The sequence below is a fragment of the Schistocerca serialis genome, chromosome 2 (assembly GCF_023864345.2).
Source record: "Schistocerca serialis cubense isolate TAMUIC-IGC-003099 chromosome 2, iqSchSeri2.2, whole genome shotgun sequence".
NCBI classification, from domain to species: domain Eukaryota; kingdom Metazoa; phylum Arthropoda; class Insecta; order Orthoptera; family Acrididae; genus Schistocerca; species Schistocerca serialis.
Window position 1 is genome coordinate 1,093,322,582 of NC_064639.1, and position 23,304 is coordinate 1,093,345,885.

General features: G+C 45.4%; 1 protein-coding gene across 1 annotated transcript in view; it reads left to right on the forward strand.

The window, feature by feature from the left end:
- LOC126456642 (protein artichoke) overlaps positions 1–23,304 on the forward strand; it is a 368,100-nt gene that overhangs the window by 223,510 nt on the left and 121,286 nt on the right. The window contains exons 4-5 of the mRNA XM_050092386.1: positions 4,491–4,800; positions 15,951–16,321. Of these exons, the coding sequence (XP_049948343.1) occupies positions 4,491–4,800; positions 15,951–16,321 (681 nt within the window). The remainder of the gene's footprint in view (positions 1–4,490; positions 4,801–15,950; positions 16,322–23,304) is intronic.

Genomic DNA, 23,304 nt, shown 5'->3' on the forward strand with positions numbered 1-23,304 from the left:
GCTCTCTTACTCCAACAAAGCAGTATCTTCGGCTCTGCAGTCATGCACAGTCAGTGATCCGCATTATCGAGCCTATCAGAGACATTCATAGTTTATAGTGTACTAGTTTCATTTTAATTTACTAATATTCGTATCTTATTCTGGTGTCAGATACAAGTGTGCCCCAGTAGCTGCCTTTCACTAATCGTTAGACTGCAAGAGGAAGTTATGATGGAAAAAGATGCCTTCAGCCATGTTGAGACTATTATGGGGAGTGATAGTCACTGGAATGCTACCCAGCTTGTTACAAGCAAGCAGCATCTGTGACTAGGCAGGGTCTGCTGTTTTCATCAAAAGTGACCTACTCTTTATTTTGGATATAGCTGAAACATACCTGAACTTGTCCTCTACAGTCTCTAGGAGGAATAAAGGTTTTGTGGTCAAAACAGAATCCCCATTTGTCCTCATACAAGGCAGGAATTGTGGGGAGTATGTTTCTGCTTCTCAGTCAGTCAGATGTTCCTCTCAGGACATAACCAGGGAACGGAACGTTTTGGGATCCTATCAATCTGCGTTGAACGATTTCTTTTCTCCTGAATAGATCGCTATGGCCATGTGACCACCAGCGGCAGAAAGCTTCATCCACTTCATACGTGAGTCATCCACTATGGTGCCACCCACTCCGAATGGGAGCTCTCCACGTGGGCGCTATCAGGCCTCAGTAATGGCTACCTGACCAGTAATCTGTTGCTCGGAGTTCCTGTGGCCCAGCCATGATGGGCACATACACCCTGGCATACAGAAGGAAGTTTTAGCTCAGGTACCAACAGTGCAGTCCCTGCGTGGGCAGGGGCTACAACCATGCAGGTATTTGACGACTGCCCTAACAGCAGAATGGGTACTGTGCTGGTTTTGGGTATACTACCTTATTGGAAAGGGAGGTTGCTAAGATGGAAAAGTACAAAGGTGGAACAGACACCATACTGGGAGAAAATTCGAAAAGTAATGGCAGATCAAACTCAACAATGGGGACCATGTATTTATTAATGGAAAGCTGCAGAAAGTACCAAAAGCGATATGGAAAACTAGGGTCCTAAATCATATACCAGGTCCAAGTGGAATCTACATCGGTAAGAGCATCCAATGGAAAGGCAAAGGGGTAAAGGTATAGTGGAAGCATAGTCTTGCTGCGCACGAAGGGTAGTAGTGCTACTAGGGCTGGGGCCCTGTGGTAATCAAGCACTAACTCATAAATGAGTTGTTAGCCCCCTGGGAAGCCAGTGTAGTTTTGTGAGCTCCTCTCAGATGTGCAGACTTTTGTGAGGCCTTGCACTGTCATGGAGAAGGCGGAGTTCGTTCGCATGTTTGTGGTGACAAACACACTGAAGTCATTTCTTCGTTTTCCTGAGGGGAGCACAACAGACTTCAGAGCTGATGAGGGCGGACATCGAACAGAATAACCGCTTCGGAGTCCATGACTTTACCTGCTGAGGGTGATCTCTGGAGGAGAGGTGGTGTGATGCCATTCCATGGATTGCCGTTTTTTACCAGTCAAAGTGATCAACCCACGTCTGATCGCCTGTGACAATGTTTGAAAAAAGTTGTCACAGTGAGTCTCGTAATGCACAAGCAGTTCCGCAGAGAAAGTCCCTCATTGCTCTTTATGGTCTTCTGTTAGGCAGCGAAGAGCCCAGTAGGCACACACTTTTGAGTACCCCAACTGCTAGACAAGTGTATCAGCAGTCAGCACTACTAACAGGAACGTTCAGTTGTGCAGCGGAATGATTGTAATCCTTCGAGTGTATGCACATTCCAACATTGTAGAAGTCACAACTGTGTGCGGCTAGCCAGTGCACAGGAGCTTGGACAGGTTTGCGCCACCTTATTGCCATGATGACAAACACCTCTCCCAACTACTTACCGTGCTTTTCTTCACTGCCAGGTCTCTGGAACCATTCTACAAGGGTCTATCAATATCTGTGATGTCCCAATATTCTGCCAAAAAAGAACTCCGTTATAGCTCTCCGTTTGGAACGCACCTTCGTTACAGACACAATTTTGAAGGCTATTTATAGCGCCGCCACCTACTGGAACTTCGTGAAACTAAAGGGTTGAAGCGGGAATACTCCACAGCGCCCTCGTAGTTCTGTACGAATCGCATAAGTCGTTGCTGAAAGAACAATATTATGTAACTGACGTTTCCGATTTTCAGGATTTCGGTTAGTTGGCATACATGCTGTTAGCACACAAATGACCAATTCTGAGTTACTTTCGATGAAAATGAAGCAAAGAGTACTGTTTCAGTGAAATAAGCTAAAAAAGGTGTAAATTTAGTGTAACTGCAAAAAAAAATTAAATAACGTGTAACTGTAGCGTTAAAAACTCCATAACGCTGTTTGCAGACAGTGCTGTCATTTATTTGGAGGACGTAATGCTGGAAGACTGTACCGAAATGCAGGAGGACCTGGAGAGAATCGACGACTGGTACAGTGGCTGACAGCTGTCAATCACTTAAAAAAATCTCCATTTTTATCAAGTGAGCAATAATTTCTTTCATCATGAGGAGACTGCCATGTGAAACTTTGACTCAAGAACTGTTTTGTAACAGAGAAAGAGAGATGCAACACGTAATATCAGTGTGCTGTGGAAGCCTGCACTTTCGGTTTTATGCTGCAAATTAACACAGAGAGTCAGTTATGTGTTATTGTATCTTCGACATCTAATTACTGTTTGGTTTATGGAATTATCTTCACTAAAACTAACAGTAAAATAAAAACTCCAAGATCAGACCCAACTGACTACACAATGTAAATGGGCCACTGTTTGATCCTCTGCCATATGGCATCATTCTGATGTGGTATTGACGGGCATGGGATCAACACAATGCTCTGCCAGCAGTTGTCGGCCTTCCACCAGCTCCTCAGTTAGCATCAGGAGGCTAACTGGACCCCTTTGCAGTCCTTCCACTGAGTAAACGTCCCTGGCAGTACTAGTAATTGAACCGAGGTACTCTACACGAAAGTCAGAGGTACTGCCGCCTCAAGTATGTAGGAATCATCTTCACTATGAAGTGAAATGGTTGGGACTGAGACAGAGAGCTTGCTGAGATTTCTGGAGCGTAGAGTGTTCATAATACACTACTAGCCATTAAAATTGCTACATCACGATAATAACGTGCTACAGACGCGAAATTTAACCGACAGGAAGAAAATGCAGTGATATGCAAATGATTAGCTTTTCAGACCATCCACACAAGGTTGGCGCCGATGGTGACACCTACGACGTGCTGACATAAGGGAAGTTTCCAACCGATTTCTCATACACAAACAGCAGTTGACAGGCGTTGCCTGGTGAAACGTTGTTGTGATGCCTTTTGTAAGGAGGAGAAATGCGTACTATCATATTTCCGACTTTGATAAAGGTCGGATTGTAGCCTATCGGCGGTTTACTGTGTCGCGACATTACTGCTAGCGTTGCTCAAGATCCAATTACTGTTAGCAGCATATCGAATCGGTGGGTTCAGGAGGGTGATACGGAATGCCGAGCTGGATCCCAACAGCCTCGTATCACTAGCAGTCGAGATGACAGGCATTTTATCCGAATGGCTGTAACGGATCGTGCAGCCACGTCTCGATCCCTGAATCAAAAGATGAGGACGTTTGCAAGACAATAGCCATGTGCATGAACAGTTCAACGACGTTTGCAGCAGCGTGGTTTATCAGCTCGGAGGCCATGGCTGCACGAATGGCAAATCTTCATTTTGTCGGATGAATCCAGGTTCTGTTTACAGCATCATGATGGTGGCATGCGTGTTTGGCGACATCACAGTGAACGCACATCGGAAGCATGTATCAGTCATCAGCATACTGGTGTATTACCCGGCGTGATGGTATGGGGTGCAATTGGTTACACGTCTCGGTCACCTATTGTTTGCATTGACAGCACTTTGAACAGTGGACGTTACATTTCAGATGTGTTACAACCTGTGGCTCAACCCTTGATTCGATCGCTGTGAAACCCTACATTTCAGCAGGATAATGCATGACCGCATGTTGCAGGCCCTGTATGGGCCTTTCTGGATACAGAAAATGTTCGACTGCTGCCCTTGCCAGCACATTCTCCAGATCTCTCACCAATTGAAAACGTCTGGTCAATGGTGGGCGAGCAGAAGGCTCGTTGCAATACGCCAGTCGGTGCTCTTGACGAACTGTGATATCATGTTGAAGCTGCATGGGCTGCTGTACCTGTACACGCCATCCAAGCTCTGTTTGACTCAATGCCAAGGCATATCAAGGCCATTATTACGGCCAGAGGTGGTTGTTCTGGGTACTGATTTCCCAGGATCTATGCACCCAAATTGCGTGAAAATGTAATCACATGTCAGTTCTAGTATAATATATTTGTCCAATGAATACTCATTTATCATCTGCATTTCTGCTTGGTGTAGCATTTTTAATGGCCAGTAGTGTAAATGTACGCCACTGACCAGCGCCCCGCCTGGCTGGCCGCAGGTGCAGCCACAGCGACGTGTCGGGCGTGGTGCGCGCGCTGCAGGCGGCGGCGCGGCAGCTGCGGGCGCGCGCGGTCGACGAGCTGGTGCTGGAGGGCAACGCGCTGCCCGCGCTGCCCGGCCGCGCCTTCGCGCCGCTGCGCGTGCTGCGCCTCATGCTGCGCGACAACGGGCTGGAGCGCGTCGCGCCCACCTGGCTCGGCGGGCTCGAGGACTCGCTGCTCGAGCTCTTCCTGGTCGAGCCCGCGCTGCGCTCCCTGCCGGCCGACTCGCTCCTCCACATGCGCTCCCTCGAGGCGCTCACCGTGCAGGTAAGAACTGCCCCAAACCTTCTGTGACCTCAGCAACGCCGAGGAAAGGGAGTGGTAACGCCACCAATCCTCAGTCACCATATCTGTAGTCTGTGGCTCGTGGTATTGTGGTACCGTTCTCGCTTCCCGCGCACGGGATCCCGGGTTCGATTCCCGGCAGGGTCAGGGATTTTCTCTGCCTTGAGATGACTGGGTGTTGTGTGTCTTTCATCATCATTTCATCCTCATTCACTCGCAAGTCGCCGTAGTGGCGTTAAAGAACTTGTGAAGTGGCGTCCAGCCCGCCCGGCGAGGGGTCTCCCGGCCACCAGTGCTGTACGCTCATTACATTATTACCGTATCTGTTCAGGCATCCAAAAGTAGAATTTCCTATGAAGTAACAACTGCTTATTCTCTACATACAGGGTGTTACAAAAAGGTACGTCCAAACTTTCAGGAAACATTCCTCACACACAAATAAAGAAAAGATGTTATTTGGGCATGCATCCGGGAACGCTTAATTTCCATGTTAGAGCTCATTTTAGTTTCGTCAGTATGTACTGTACTTCCTCGATTCACTGCCAGTTGGCCCAATTGAAGAAAGGTAATGTTGACTTCAGTGCTTGTGTTGACATGCGACTCATTGCTCTACAGTACTAGCATCAAGCACATCAGTAAGTAGCATCAACAGGTTAGTGTTCATCATGAACGTGGTTTTGCCGTCAGTGCAATGTTTAAAAATGCAGAGTTGGCAGATGCCCATTTGATGTATGGATTAGCACGGGGCAATACCAGGGCGCGGTACGTTTGTATCGAGACAGATTTCCCGAACGAAGGTGTCCCGACAGGAAGACGTTCGAAGCAATTGATCGGCGTCTTAGGGAGCACGGAACATTCCAGCCTATGACTCGTGACTGCGGAAGACCTACAACGACGAGGACACCTGCAATGGACGAGGCAATTCTTCATGCAGTTGACGATAACCCTAATGTCAGCGTCAGAGAAGTTGCTGCTGTACAAGGTAACGTTGACCACGTCACTGTATGGAGAGTGCAACGGGAGAACCAGTTGTTTCCGTACCATGTACAGCGTGTGCAGGCACCATCAGCAGCGGATTGGCCTCCACAGGTACACTTCTGCGAACGGTTCATCCAATAATGTGTCAATCCTCATTTCAGTGCAAATGTTCTCTTTACGGATGAGGCTTCATTCCAACGTGATCAAATTGTAAATTTTCACAATCAACATGTGTGGGCTGACGAGAATCCGCACACAATTGTACAATCACGTCATCAACACAGATTTTCTGTGAACGTTTGGGCAGGCATTGTTGGTGATGTCTTGATTGGGTCCCATGTTCTTCCACCTACGCTCAATGGAGCACGTTATCATGATTTCACATGGGATACTCTACCTGTGCTGCTAGAACATGTGCCTTTACAAGTACGACACAACATGTGGTTCATGCATGATGGAGCTCGTGCACATTTCAGTCAAAGTGTTTGTACACTTCTCAACAACAGATTCGGTGACCAATGGATTGGTAGAGGTGGACCAATTCCATGGCCTCCACGCTCTCCTGACCTCAACCCTCTTGATTTTCATTTATGGGGGCATTTGAAAGCTCTTGTCTACGCAACCCCGGTACCAAATGTAGAGACTCTTCATGCTCATATTGTGGACGGCTGTGATACAATACGCCATTCTCCAGGGCTGCATCACCGCATCAGGCATTCCATGCGACGGAGGGTGGATGCATGTATCTTCGCTAACGGAGGACATTTTGAACATTTCCTGTAACAAAGTGTTTGAATTCACGCTGGTACGTTCTGTTGCTGTGTGTTTCCATTCCATGATTAATGTGATTTGAAGAGAACTAATAATATGAGCTGTAACATGGAAAGTAAGCGTTTCCGGACACATGTCCACATAACATATTTTCTTTCTTTGTGTGTGAGGAATGTTTCCTGAAAGTTTGGCCGTACCTTTTTGTAACACCCTGTGGTCCATTGATCGTGACCGGGCCAAATATCTCACGAAATAAGCGTCAAACGAAAAAACTACAAAGAACGAAACTTGTCTAGCTTGAAGGGGGAAACCAGATGGCACTATGGCTGGCCCACAAGATGGCGTTGTCATAGGTCCATTTCTTCTGTTGTTCAAAAAGCCTCTCACAATTTCTCTGAAAGAAGACCACGCATCTAACTCGATTTTTAGGAGTTTGTTATCAAATGATGCATCTTTCATCAGTTTCCTTAGTTGTGGTCCAAATTTGGCTTTATTTAATTTAGGAAACTTTTCTTTCAAATGATTGAAGGTCTGGCCTGTTCTATCCATAGCTTTTATAGAGTTCCCTATAAAGCCCAGCTTGAGATGAAGAAGAGACAAAATGATTTTAGCAAGCTAACCCAAAGGACTGTTCCTCACATTTTCCATTCTGGTAATGACTTCCTTGAGTGTGTAGTGGTCCTTGGTGTCATGGCTGTCCAACTGGAACAAAATACTACAGTGTACCATGAGCCCACCATGTAAAAATGTAAAGAGAGCAACAGCTCTTAAATCGCAGCAAAGTTGCTATTCGTGGTCTTTATAAGTGATTGCCTCTAGAAGTAGAACGAAGATTTCGTAAGTTTCTTTCACTGCATAAGCAAAAGGCACAGCGGGAATGAATTGTCATTATGGAGGAGAACTGCTTTCAAGCTGCTTTACTGAAGTCAGTAAATAGTCACCATTCCTGTACGTTATGTTGTGCACCTTGCTGCATTATTGATCGAAGCGAGTACCTCTTGATCTAAGACAAATTAAAAAGTTGTGCATCTAAAGAAAAGAATAGCAATAAAAGAACCTTTAAAAACTGAAAAATCTTACTGTTAAAACATTTCGAAACGTAGATTCGGATTCAACGCACCAAAGTACATATTAATTGATATGTCACATCCCAGATGCAAAATAACTATGGAGTAGTGGTTTTAATAACTAAGCTATATGGTAACACAGTTAGCTTCAAAATATCATTACAAAATCTATGTACTAGTTACTATAACAGTTGTAAGTATTTGACCCCAACAGACATGGACCTCAAGATAAAACCCCACAACTTGAAAGTTCTTCTGCTGCTACAATAAATTCAAATTTCTGAAAAGGTATTTTAACTGAAACACATTATAGCTGTGCACAAATATTTATAACACAGTACAGATGTGCGGAAACATTTCTTTATCAACATTTTGACTTGGTTTGGGCTTCATCCCTGCTCAGGAAACATATTTGTGGCTGTACAATTAATATTATTTACACTAAACATTGTGACAAATGTGTTCATTTTCGTTCAAAAATTGAAAATGTCCATTAGTATTAATAAATAAACGCCAACCGCCTTTAACAGGGGTAAATGCAAGATAATGTTCGTAAACAGGAGAAAAAAGGATAATTTTTGAGTACAGCATAAATAGCTTGCCACAGTTATTAAATATTAGTCATGCATTTTGTGATATGATATAAATTAGGCTGAATAAAATGGTTTGAAGAATCATTTGTAAACTTTTACGACATGCGCAAGATGTCATGTTGATTATGTCACAAATACGAACGTATGTCTGAAGGTAATTTGTTAACTGCTACAGAAACAAACATGTAAAAACATGTGTCCTATTCTACACCATTAAATTATCTTGATAATAACTACGTATGTATCCATCATTGTAACAGAGCAAATAAAACTTACATTGTCTGTATGTCATATAACACATTAAGGATGTGTTATGCTACTCCATGCTGTCATTCCATTCCACTACTTCAACAGTAGTTAGCATTGGCATTATTGCCACAATAATTAGGTGCCTCTTAAATTACTCTTTCATCCATAAAATGTGGGAAAGTGGATCACAAGATTTCATATCTTCATCTTGACGAATGGGCTTCTATTGAAAAATGAAACCACTATTTGTGAGGATCTACTAAATAATCTGTCACTTTACAACGAAAACTTGCAAACATTCTGTATAAAATCAACTGATGTGGAAACCTCAACCTCATATTATCAGCTAAATTAATGGCAGATGTCCATTGATGTCACTGCTGTCAGAATACAAAAATCGCTTCAGAATAATGTAATGCACTCGTATTAAAATACATATAGCATGGCGTAAAGCGGCCAAAACAGATATGTGTAGCTGTCAGTTCCTTCAATTTCAGTGGGCAGCTGGAGGTACAGCACAGCTGGACAGAAACATTCACAGACTATAGCACATTCTCTCTCTCTTCAAACCACTTTCTGAACGTTGTAAGCGAAAATCGTTATGACACCTCTGACAGTGAAATCCATGTGACGGAACTGTTGTTGCTAAAATTGTAGGAAAGGCACCGTTCAGAGGCAGTAGTACTGATCAGGAGAAGAAAAAAATATGGACTCTAAAATGTATATCTTAAAAGTTGTGAGCACCTGTTTATCTTCAATACAGTGAACCCATCTCTTCTATTGCAAGCTCTTTGTTTTCCCTTTTTTTTGAGTTAGTACGAACCAAAGCAACAAAAAATATCCAAATATCCTGGAAATAAGGCCTCTAAACCGCATGCCTGAAAAGCTATTAGCACTTATTCATCTTCGCTACTGTGAAACATGTCTCTTCTCCTGAACAAGCTCCCATAGTTCTTGAGATATCAATTTGCAAGTCAATATTTACTGCACTTTTTCTTGTTTGGTTCATATTACCACCTCTGGAAGTTGCCTACCCTACAGTCACAGTAACAACACTACCGGTACATGTTCCGTGTCAGAAATGTCAGAATGGCTTTCACTTATAACTTTCGGTTTCCAGACCAGGATCCCCTGTCTTGAATCGATACATCTACCCTTCTCCATCACCCCCTGAAAGTCTGTATGTCTTGTTTAAGATGCATAAGAGCAAGATAATAAAAGTGTGTTCGTAGACTTTGACGGTGTGACTCAGTTTCCATAAATTCTTCTAGTGTAGACTACATCGAGAAATTATGCCTTTCATTTTGATTTTACCACACTCGAGTTAAGAATGCTCATAAAATAATCCGAAACACTGGACTGATATTTTTCTATATGGCGTGGCCATAATCTGCTAGAAGTGTGTGGAGCTGAGAGAGACTATTGAATGTGTGAGAACAAACTGGTAGCATTATTTCCATGTTGCCACATTTGAAAAAGGAATAAAAATGGAAGACAAAAAACTTATATGTGGTGTATTCTGGAGTGGACTGTAATTTGTGGAGTATTTACGTTGATGTAGAACGTCCGTAAGAAGAAACAGGTACAACAATATAGATGTGCCATATAATGGTCCATATTCGATACCTAGTACTATTTAGGAGATCCCATCAGTGGAAGGTCATAAATGGTGGCCACTCAGCTGTCTGAGGACCAACGATAAACTAGCTAAAGGATAAACAGTCACCAAGTTCATAAAACGAACAGGAAAATGGTTTTTAAATTAATGTGCGTGACAAAAAAGTGAAGCACCAAGGACACAAGGTTTGATGTTCCGGTAACTTCATACACATATACATGATTGGTGGCTATGTAAATGATTAGAGTTGCAATTCTCTGTGCCGGATGGCACGGCCACCAGAGTGCATTAGCATTGTTCATGTTTGGTGATGTTGGCAGACTTAGTCAGGAATATAAGAGGCGTGGACAGGTCAGGTATTGAATGATCACTGTGAAGGACATGGAGATGCAGCATGCTTATGCATGGGTATGAATGTTGTAGCATCCTCAAAGCCTCTGCTGCTTTGTGCAAAGTCCCATTTGCAGCCATCACCAGAAGTCACGGCCTGTTAGCTATGAGCGCCATGTGAGTAGAATTAAACGACCTACAGCTTTGCGGATTTAGTCAGAAGCGTTTTTTGCGAACTAGAATTATTTCTCTGCACTAAGGCATCTATAAAAGTGTCGCCAGCGTAGTTTTGACCAGTCAGACATCCTTTATACTTGTCACTATACCAAAAAAACCTTGAAAATATCTAACTACTCTCTGGAAGCTTACAAGATTCAACAACTGGACTGGAATGCATAAGCTTCTAAAATTGTATCCATTACCTCTAATTGGCTGCTAGCAACTCCCAACAGTAATCTTCACAGAAAAACGAGAATAGAGTTTAAAGAAATGCAATTTATTAGCTTTAATTAAGCCTTCACAAGACTGCTTCATTCTCTAACACATCACTGTCCACCAAAGTACTTGGCTCCACAACCTAGTTTGAGGACTCTGCCTACCATTTCCATGCCCACTCTCTAAACTATAATACTCTCCTACAAAAACTGTAAAACAGTTGAATACGCCACATCCACCGAATGGAAACGCCCTTGATAGTTCTCTCTTCTGTACTTCATGAAAGACTTAGTCTCCAGACAGAGAAATCACTAATCGAATCATCACTCCAGAGAGCCCACAATTCCAACGCCCAGGACGGCTGGAAACTGACTTCTCAATTTCGTGAGCTCCCAGTGGATCCAGGAAATTATTTAACGTTCAGGCATTTCAGCCAACGAGACTCAGGAACCACATGCAGGCAATTTCATCCACTCTTCTCCAAGATGTTGCTTCCTACCAGGACTTTTTTAAAGTATACTACTGGCCACTAAAATTGCTACAACAAGACGAAATGCAGATGATAACCGGGTATTCATTGGACAAATATATAATACAGGAACTGACATGTGATTACATTTTCACGCAATTTGGGTGCATAGATCCTGAGAAACCAGTACCCAGAACAACCACTTCTGGCTGTAATAACGGCCTTGATACGCCTGGGCATTGAGTCAAACAGAGCTTGGATGGTGTGTACAGGTACAGCTGCCCATGCAGCTTCAACGTGATACCATGGTTTCAAGGGTAGTGATTGGTGTATTGTGACGAGCTAGTTGCTCAGCCACCATTGACCAGACGTTTTCAGTTGGTGAGAGATCTGGAGAATGTGCTCGCCAGGGCACCAGTCGAACATTTTCTGTATCCAGAAAGGCCCGTACAGGACCTGCAACATGCGGTCGTGCATTATCCTGCTGAAATGTAGGGTTTCGCAGGGATCAAATGAAGGGTAGAGCCAGGGGTCGTAACATATCTAAAATGTAACGTCCACTGTTCAAAGTGCTGTCATTGCGTACAAGAGGTGACCGAGACATGTAACCAATGGCACCCCATACCATCAAGCCGGGTGATACGCCAGTATGACGATGACGAATACACGCTTCCAGTGTGCGTTCACCGCGATGCCTCCAAACACGGATGCGACCATCATGATGTTGTAAACAGAACCTGCATTCATCCGAAAAATTGACGTTTTGCCATTCGTGCACCCTGGTTCGTCATTGAGTACACCATCGCAGGCGCTCCTGTCTCAGATGCAGCGTCAAGGGTCACCGCAGCCACGGTCTCCGAGCTGATAGTCCATGCTGCTGCAAACGTCGTCGAACTGTTCATGCGGATGGATGTTGTTTGCAAACGTCCCCATCTGTTGACTCAGGGATCGAGACGTGACTGCACGATCCGTTACAGCCATGTGGATAAGATGCCTGTCATCTCGACTGCTAGAGATAACGAGGCCATTGGGATCCAGCACGGCGTTCCGTATTACCCTCCTGAACCCACCGATTCCATATTCTGCTAACAGTCATTGGATCTCGGCCAACGCGAGCAGCAATGTCGCGATACGATAAACCGCAATCGCGATAGGCTACAATCCGACCTTTATCAAAGTCGGAAACGTGATGGTACGCATTTCTCCTCCTTACACGAGGCATCACAACAACGTTTCACCAGGCAACGCCGGTCAACTGGTGTTTGTGTATGAGAAATCGGTTGGAAACTTTCCTCACGTCAGCACGTTGTAGGTGTCGCCACCGGCGCTAACCTTGTGTGAATGCTCTGAAAAACTAATCATTTGCGTATCACAGTGTCTTCTTCCTGTCGGTTAAATTTGGCGTCTGTAGCACGTTAACTTCGTGGTGTAGCAATTTTAATGGCCAGTAGTGTAGTTCTCTCTTCTGTACTTCATGAAAGACTTAGTCTCGAGACAGAGAAATCACTAATAGAATCATCGCTCCAGAGAACTCACAATTACAACACCTGGGATGGTTGGAAAATGACTTCTCAATTTGGCAAGCTTCCAGCGGAAACAGGAAATTATTTAACGTTTGGGCATTTCGGCCAACCAGACTCAGGAACCACATGCAGCCAATTTCATCCACTCTTCTCCAAGATGTTGCTTCCTACTGGTCTTTTTAAAAGTATATTGCCAACAGGTTCTTAGAAACATCTGCCATTATAAAATAATCACTCAGCCTCTAAGCATCCAACACAACCCATTTGGAAAGACTAGGATAGATCAGCCAATCATCTCTGTGCTAGAGGAAATCTCTTTCCCCCCTATACTGGAGTCCAGCTTTAGCTAACAGAGCATAAAGAAATAGTTGCCACTATTAGAGCTCAAACCGTCATATACATACTGTTTAGCCTGAACAACCTAATAGCCAATATGTCAACATTTGGCACAGATAACAGCAGCGATGCATCCTGGCATGGAAGCAATGAGGCCTTGGTAGGTCGCTGGAGGGAGTTGGCACCGCATATGCACACACAGGTCACCTAATTCCTGTAAATTCCGGGGAGGGGTGCCATGAACCCTGACGCTAGATTCAATCACATTCCAGTTGTGTTCGATTGAGTACAGATCCGGCGAGTTGGGGGCCACTGTTTCCCTCCAACCACTCCATCACACTCTTGGCCTTGTAATGTGACGCACTATCTTGCTGAAAAATGCCACTGCTGTCGGGAAAAGTGATCGTCATGAAGGGATGTAGGTGGTCTGCAACCAGTGTACGATACTCTTTGGCCGTTATTGTGGCTTGCACGACCTCCACTGGACCCATGAAAGCCCATGTGAATGATACGCAGAGCATAATGTATCCGTCGCCAGCTTGTCTCTGTCCCGCAGCACAGGTGTCAACGAGCGGTTCCCCTGGAGGACGACAGATTCGCGTCCCCCATCGGTATGACGGAAAAGGTTTTGGGATTCATCAGACGATACAATTCTCTGCCATTGCTCCAGCGTCCAGTACTGATGGTCATGTGGGCATTTCAGTCTTAGTTGCCGATGTTCATCTACATCTACATCCATACTCCGCAAGCCACCTGACGGTGTGTGGCGGAGGGTATCCTGAGTGCCTCTATCGGTTCTCCCTTCTATTCCAGTCTCGTACTGTTCGTGGAAACAAGGATTGTCGGTATGCTTCTGTGTGGGTTCTAATCTCTCTGATCTTATCCTCATGGTCTCTTCGCGAGATATACGTAGGAGGCAGCAATATACTGCTTGACTCGTCAGTGAAGGTATCTTCTCGAAACTTCAACAAAAGTCCATACCGAGCTACTGAGCGTCTCTCCCGCAGAGTCTTCCACTGGAGTTTATCTATCATCTCCGTAACGCTTTCGTGATTACTAAATGACCCTTTAACGAAGCGTGCTGCTCTCCGTTGGATCTTCTCTACTATCAACACTATCTGGTATGGATCCCACACTGCTGAGCAGTATTCAAGCAGTGGGCGAACAAGCGTGCTGTAACCTACTTCCTTTGTTTTCGGATTGCATTTCCATAGGATTCTTCCAATGAATCTCAGTCTGGCATCTGCTTTACCGACGATCAACATTATATGATCATTCCATTTTAAATCACCCCTAATGCGTACTCCGAGATAATTTATGGAATTAACTGCTTCCAGTTGCTGACCTGGTATTTTGTAGCTAAATGATAAGGGATCTATCTTTCTATGTATTTGCAGCACATTACACTTGTCTACATTGAGATTCAATTACCATTCCCTGCACCATGCGTCAATTCGCTGCAGATCCTCCTGCATTTCAGTACAATTTTCCATTGTTACAACCTCTCGATATACCGCAGCATCATCCGCAAAAAAGCCTCAGTGAACTTCCGATGTCATCCACAAGGTCATTTATGTATATTGTGAATAGCAACGTTCCTATGACACTCCCCTGCGGCACACTTGAAATCACTCTTACTTCGGAAGACTTCTCTCCATTGAGAATGACATTATCTAGGAACTCTTCAATCCAGTCACACAATTGCTCTGATAGTCCATGTGCTCTTACTTTGTTCATTAAACGACTGTGGGGAACTGTATCGAACGCCTTGCGGAAGTCAAGAAACACGGCATCTACCTGGGACCCCGTGTCTGTGGCCCTCTGAGTCTCGTGGACGAATAGCGCGAGCTGGGTTTCACACGATCGTCTTTTCCGAAACCCATGCTGATTCCTACAGAGTAGATTTCTAGTCTCCAGGGAAGTCATTATACTCAAACATAATACGTGTTCCAAAATTCTACAACTGATCGACGTTAGAGATATAGGTCTATAGTTCTGCACATATGTTCGACGTCCCTTCTTGAAAACTGGGATGACCTGTGCCCTGTTCCAATCGTTTGGAGCCCTACGCTCTTCTAGAGACCTACGGTACACGGCTGCAAGAAGGGGGGCAAGTTCCTTCGCGTACTCCGTGTAAAATCGAACTGGTATCCCATCAGGTCCAGCGGCCTTTCCTCTTTTGAGCGATTTTAAACGTTTCTCTATCCCTCTGTCGTCTGTTTCGATATCTACCATTTTGTCATCTGTGCGACAATCTAGAGAAGGAACTACAGTGCAGTCTTCCTCTGTGAAACAGCTTTGGAAAAAGACATTTAGTATTTCGGCCTTTAGTCTGTCATCCTCTGTTTCAGTACCATTTTGGTCACAGAGTGTCTGGACATTTTGTTTTGATCCACCTACCACTTTGACATAAGACAAAAATTTCTTAGGATTTTCTGCCAAGTCAGTATATAGAACTTTACTTTCGAATTCCTTGAACGCATCTCGCATAGCCCTCCTCACACTACATTTCGCTTCGCGTAATTTTTGTTTGTCTGCAAGGCTTTGGCTATGTTTATGTTTGCTGTGGAGTTCCCTTTGCTTCCGCAGCAGTTTTCTAACTCGGTTGTTGTACCACGGTGGCTCTTTTCCATCTCTTACGATCTTGCTTGGCTTCTGGTCTTAACGTCGGCACATGCATACGTCGTCGGTTGCGGAGGCCCATCGTTAGGAGCGTGCAGCCAGGAAATGATACGTTAGAAGGTGTATTGTCTTGTGGGACAGGCGGGCGGAGTGCGGCGGGTGCCGCAGCTGTCGGGCCTGCCGCGGCTGCACTACGTGTCGCTGGAGTGCCCGGCCCTGGAGCAGCTGCAGGTGTCGGGGCTGCCGGCGCTGTCGGAGCTGCAAGTGTCGGGCGCGCCGCGGCTGTCGCGGCTGGAGGAGCGCTCGCTGGGCGCGCTGCCGCGCCTGCACACGCTCAACGTGACGGCGTGCGGCCTGCGCTGGCTGCACGCGCGCTCCCTGGCCGGCGCGCCCGCGCTGCGCCGCCTGCTGCTCGCCGACAACCGCCTGCAGGACGCCGCGCTGGTCGGCCGAGCCGCCAGGGCGCTGCCCGCGCTCGACACGCTCGTGCTCGACCGCAACCTCTTCGACCGGTGAGTCGACTGCACGCTGCAGCTGCACTCCTGCTCCCGCGTCCCCCAGAGTCCCCGATTGTACACTTGTTCTGGATCCTGCCAACGCTTTGGTGACATTGTTGTCGTGGTCCTCAGTCCAAAGACTGGTTTGATGCAGTTCCCCGTGCTATTATTGTCTGTACTCGACACGCTCGTGCTCGACCGCAACCTCTTCGACCGGTGAGTCGACTGCACGCTGCAGCTGCACTCCTGCTCCCGCGTCCCCCAGAGTCCCCGATTGTACACTTGTTCTGGATCCTGCCAACGCTTTGGTGACATTGTTGTCGTGGTCCTCAGTCCAAAGACTGGTTTGATGCAGTTCCCCGTGCTATTATTGTCTGTACTCGACACGCTCGTGCTCGACCGCAACCTCTTCGACCGGTGAGTCGACTGCACGCTGCAGCTGCACTCCTGCTCCCGCGTCCCCCAGAGTCCCCGATTGTACACTTGTTCTGGATCCTGCCAACGCTTTGGTGACATTGTTGTCGTGGTCCTCAGTCCAAAGACTGGTTTGATGCAGTTCCCCGTGCTATTATTGTCTGTACTCGACACGCTCGTGCTCGACCGCAACCTCTTCGACCGGTGAGTCGACTGCACGCTGCAGCTGCACTCCTGCTCCCGCGTCCCCCAGAGTCCCTGATTGTACAATTGTTCTGGATCCTGCCAACGCTTTGGTGACATTGTTGTCGTGGTCCTCAGTCCAAAGACTGGTTTGATGCAGTTCCCCGTGCTATTACTGTCTGTACTCGACACGCTCGTGCTCGACCGCAACCTCTTCGACCGGTGAGTCGACTGCACGCTGCAGCTGCACTCCTGCTCCCGCGTCCCACAGAGTCCCCGATTGTACACTTGTTCTGGATCCTGCCAACGCTTTGGTGACATTGTTGTCGTGGTCCTCAGTCCAAAGACTGGTTTGATGCAGTTCCCCGTGCTATTATTGTCTGTACTCGACACGCTCGTGCTCGACCGCAACCTCTTCGACCGGTGAGTCGACTGCACGCTGCAGCTGCACTCCTGCTCCCGCGTCCCCCAGAGTCCCTGATTGTACAATTGTTCTGGATCCTGCCAACGCTTTGGTGACATTGTTGTCGTGGTCCTCAGTCCAAAGACTGGTTTGATGCAGTTCCCCGTGCTATTATTGTCTGTACTCGACACGCTCGTGCTCGACCGCAACCTCTTCGACCGGTGAGTCGACTGCACGCTGCAGCTGCACTCCTGCTCCCGCGTCCCCCAGAGTCCCTGATTGTACAATTGTTCTGGATCCTGCCAACGCTTTGGTGACATTGTTGTCGTGGTCCTCAGTCCAAAGACTGGTTTGATGCAGTTCCCCGTGCTATTATTGTCTGTACTCGACACGCTCGTGCTCGACCGCAACCTCTTCGACCGGTGAGTCGACTGCACGCTGCAGCTGCACTCCTGCTCCCGCGTCCCCCAGAGTCCCTGATTGTACAATTGTTCTGGATCCTGCCAACGCTTTGGTGACATTGTTGTCGTGGTCCTCAGTCCAAAGACTGGTTTGATGCAGTTCCCCGTGCTATTATTGTCTGTACTCGACACGCTCGTGCTCGACCGCAACCTCTTCGACCGGTGAGTCGACTGCACGCTGCAGCTGCACTCCTGCTCCCGCGTCCCCCAGAGTCCCTGAGTGTACAATTGTTCTGGATCCTGCCAACGCTTTGGTGACATTGTTGTCGTGGTCCTCAGTCCAAAGACTGGTTTGATGCAGTTCCCCGTGCTATTATTGTCTGTACTCGACACGCTCGTGCTCGACCGCAACCTCTTCGACCGGTGAGTCGACTGCACGCTGCAGCTGCACTCCTGCTCCCGCGTCCCCCAGAGTCCCTGATTGTACAATTGTTCTGGATCCTGCCAACGCTTTGGTGACATTGTTGTCGTGGTCCTCAGTCCAAAGACTGGTTTGATGCAGTTCCCCGTGCTATTATTGTCTGTACTCGACACGCTCGTGCTCGACCGCAACCTCTTCGACCGGTGAGTCGACTGCACGCTGCAGCTGCACTCCTGCTCCCGCGTCCCCCAGAGTCCCCGATTGTACAATTGTTCTGGATCCTGCCAACGCTTTGGTGACATTGTTGTCGTGGTCCTCAGTCCAAAGACTGGTTTGATGCAGTTCCCCGTGCTATTATTGTCTGTACTCGACACGCTCGTGCTCGACCGCAACCTCTTCGACCGGTGAGTCGACTGCACGCTGCAGCTGCACTCCTGCTCCCGCGTCCCCCAGAGTCCCTGATTGTACAATTGTTCTGGATCCTGCCAACGCTTTGGTGACATTGTTGTCGTGGTCCTCAGTCCAAAGACTGGTTTGATGCAGTTCCCCGTGCTATTATTGTCTGTACTCGACACGCTCGTGCTCGACCGCAACCTCTTCGACCGGTGAGTCGACTGCACGCTGCAGCTGCACTCCTGCTCCCGCGTCCCCCAGAGTCCCTGATTGTACAATTGTTCTGGATCCTGCCAACGCTTTGGTGACATTGTTGTCGTGGTCCTCAGTCCAAAGACTGGTTTGATGCAGTTCCCCGTGCTATTATTGTCTGTACTCGACACGCTCGTGCTCGATCGCAACCTCTTCGACCGGTGAGTCGACTGCACGCTGCAGCTGCACTCCTGCTCCCGCGTCCCCCAGAGTCCCTGATTGTACAATTGTTCTGGATCCTGCCAACGCTTTGGTGACATTGTTGTCGTGGTCCTCAGTCCAAAGACTGGTTTGATGCAGTTCCCCGTGCTATTATTGTCTGTACTCGACACGCTCGTGCTCGACCGCAACCTCTTCGACCGGTGAGTCGACTGCACGCTGCAGCTGCACTCCTGCTCCCGCGTCCCCCAGAGTCCCTGATTGTACAATTGTTCTGGATCCTGCCAACGCTTTGGTGACATTGTTGTCGTGGTCCTCAGTCCAAAGACTGGTTTGATGCAGTTCCCCGTGCTATTATTGTCTGTACTCGACACGCTCGTGCTCGACCGCAACCTCTTTGACCTGTGAGTCGACTGCACGCTGCAGCTGCACTCCTGCTCCTGCGTCCACCAGACTCCCCAACTGTACACTTGTTCTGGACCTTGCCAATGCTTTGGTGACGTTATTGTTCTCATGGTCCTCAGTGCAAAGACTGCTTTGATGCAGTTGCCCGTGCTACTCTCTCGTGTTACTCTTACTTATTGTCTGTACTGTTTGTCATCCGTGTTTCATTTCCACATGAGACCACACCCCAAACAATTACCTTCAGAAATTTGCTTCTAATGTTAACATATTTCTCTTATTAACAAAAGATTTCTTTTGTTTCCTTTACTTTTTGCTCAATATACAGATTGAATAACATTGGGGTGAAGCTACAACCCTGTCTCACTCCCTTCCCAACCACTGCTTCCCTTTCGTGCCCCTCAACTCTTATAACTGCCATCTGGTTTCTGTACAAATTGTAAATAGCCTTTCGCTCCCTGTATTTTACCCCTGCCACCAGGAATAAAAGCTCACATGGAATTGATGGCATTTACAGCAGGATAATAAAAGCTTGTTCCCCAGAAATAAGTGGGATTCTTAGCCACGTATGTAATAGCTCTCTGAAGCAGGGTATTTAACCCAGATAGACTGAAGTATGCCATTGTTAAACCACTGCATAAAAAAGGGGATATGTCTGATGTCAATAACTACCGCCCAATCTCTCTTCTGACTGCCTTATCCAAAATTCTTGAAAAAGTAATGTATTGTAGAGTAGCTTCGCACCTTTGTAAAAATAAAGTTTTAACAAAATGTCAGTTTGGTTTCCAAAAGGGTTTTTCAACGGAAAATGCTATATATACTTTCACTAATGAAATATTAAATGCTCTGAGTGACCGGAAATCACTCGTTGGAATTTTTTGTGATCTGTCAAAGGCTTTTGACTGTGTAAATAATGGAATACTTCTAGATAATCTCAAGTACTGTGCTATGAATGAGACAGTGCTCAAATGGTTTAAATCATACCTAACTGAAAGAGTGCAGAAAGTTGAAATAAACAGTTCACATAATATGCAAAAAAAAAACTAGTGATTTCTCAAACTGGGGAACAATCAAGAATGGGGTGCCGCAAGGTTCGGTCTTGGGTCCTCTGCTGTTCTTAATATATATAAATGACTAGCCATTCTATATTCACGAAGATGCAAAGCTGGTACTTTTTGCCTTTTATTAACCTGACACGTTCCACATCATTACGAAGTGTCATAATCATGATCTATTGAACAAGTACTAATCTAATCTAATCCACTGCCTTTACTGTCTCATTTCCTAATTCAGTTCCCTCAACAACACCTCATTTAATTCGGCTGCATTCCATCATCCTTGCCTTAATTTTTTTACACTGATCTAGTACCCACATTTCAATACACTACCCATTTCAATCAACTAATCTTCCTAGTCCCTTGCTATCTCTGACAGAACTACAGGGTCATCAGGACTGTCTAAGTTCTTATTTCTGCTACCTGACTTCTATTCCCTTTCCAAATTTTTCTGTTTTCCATTACTGCTTTCTCAATGTACAGATTGAATGATATAGGGAATAGGCAACAAACCTGTCTCACACATTTCTCAGTTACTGCCTCCATTTCATGTCCTTCAACTGCTATGACTGCAGTCTGAGTTCTGTACGACTGAACACAACCTTTCACTACCCATTTCTTTTATACTGTTTTCCAGTTAACACTGTCAGGCATTTCTTCTAAATATAGAAAAATTATAATTGTGGGAGGCACTTCAAGTATTTTTGTTGTTATTAACAGAGTGTATGCACAAGCTCATTTACTCCACAATACTGTGTAAAGTATTTTAAAGCTCTTACAAGTTACTCACCTTGAGAAAGGCTATAAGGTTGTCAGCCAAAATATTGGAACAAAAATTAATATTATCTGGGATGCATGCCTGAGACGTGATGGAATATTCGATGTGCTTGGAAAACTTCACGAAGTATGGGAAGCTGCCCCTGGTGAGAATTTATTACATTTCCAAATGTGAAAAAGGATCTACAACCTCAGGGCCAGGATTTTTATGATATAAATACCTGGAAAATTGTTACTGAAATAACCTGAAAATATGGTTAAAATGACCTGTTGTTGTTGTGGTCTTCAGTCCAGAGATTGGTTTCATGCAGCTCTCCATGCTTCTCTATCCTGTGCAAGCTTCTTCATGTCTCAGTACCTACTGCAACCTATATCCTTCTGAATCTATTTAGTGTATTAATCTCTATGTCTCTCTCTACGATTTTTACCCTCCACACTGCCCTCCAATACTAAATTTGTGATCCCTTGATACCTTGGAATATGTCCTACCAAGCGATCCCTTCTTCTAGTCAAGTTGTGCCACAAATTTCTCTTCTCCCCAATTCTGTTCAATACCTCCTCATTAGTTATGTTATCTATCCATCTAAAATGACCTTATATATATATATATATATATATATATATATATATATATATATTGTAGGGAGACAAAGTGAGTTGCGTAACGATCTAGAGCAAAGAAAACTTTATACGATGGTATGCTGAAAAGTAATGCCTCTGAATTTTTTATATGAAAACTTTTAAATATTTACAAATAAAACGAACGTAATTAACACTCTACGTCTTTATTACTGATGTCCTCATATTTATTTTTTGACGTAGTGATCCTGGCGAGGAATACATTTCCCCCCACAAGAGACCAGTTTGCTGATACCATCACTCTAATTCTGGTTTGACTTTGTTGACAGAGCCACAGCCTCATCTCTGCTTGCACCGCTTCATCACTATCAAAGTGAAGTCCTACAAGGTCCTCTTTAACTATTGGAAACACGTCAAAATCGGATTGGGCCAGTTGCGACTATATGTAGCATTGTCGATGACAGTGAACCGAAGGCTTCAGACTGTTGCAGATATCGCAGCACACGTGTGTGGTCAGGCATTGTCATGCTCAAGGAGAGGGTGCTCCATGTGCGGTTGAATTCTTCGAGTATGAGCTTTCAGTTTTCTGAAGGTCTCGTAGTACCTTGCATGAGTTCCAAATGCACAAAACCTCGAATGTCCCTCAACACTGTGAGCATAACTTTACCCTGCACATGGCATGGACTTGAACTTTTTTGGCGTTTGTTATCCTTCGTGACGCAACTCCAATGACTCTCTCACGTGTTTGGGGTCAAAATAGTGAACCCAGCTTTTATCACCTGTCGCATGTTGTTAAGGAACCCATCTCCCACATGCTCAAAACGCAAAAGAAATTCCTTACAGATGCCCAGACTCGTCTCGAGGACATAACTTTTCAGCAACAAATATAATTAATTTACAATCGCTTTGTTTTTCTTTCAGAAATCTCATTCTTTGAAGATGTACAAAAATTGTTGTATAATCACGATAGAGCAATTCAGTGCATGGCAGTTAGTAATTAGAGATTATCGAAAGTGAGTGAACGATTGTTGACAGACAACATGTGCTTGTAGTTGGAAAATCTTTTTCCATTTTCGGAAATGACTGGAGCCTGCACTTAGACATTTTTCTTTAGTTTCAAACACCAATCTAAATAACTGACACACAGATATCGATATTTCAGAAAAGGCCACTACGTTTGGAATGATGTCGATACAAAATATCGATATTTATGTTTTAATACACATACTTGGTACAAGTAAACAGCAGTACTGTGCCAATGAAATACACAGGCGAATAATTAATTTATTTGCAGCAAGAACAAATACATTTCTGAGCCATATGGCAGCAGTGATAGATATTACATGTAAGAATACCCGACAATGGCAATAGGTCAACATGAGCCCATTGTGCTTTATGCAGTAAAACTCATATAAAGAGCAATGTAACTGGTATATCATTATCGTAGTCATGCCACTACGAGACATATTCTGCACGGCAGGCCCCAAAGAACAAAAATTACTGCGCATGACTGTCCATCTCTGCGTAACTACTACAACCTGCTTCCTTTTCAAACAGTA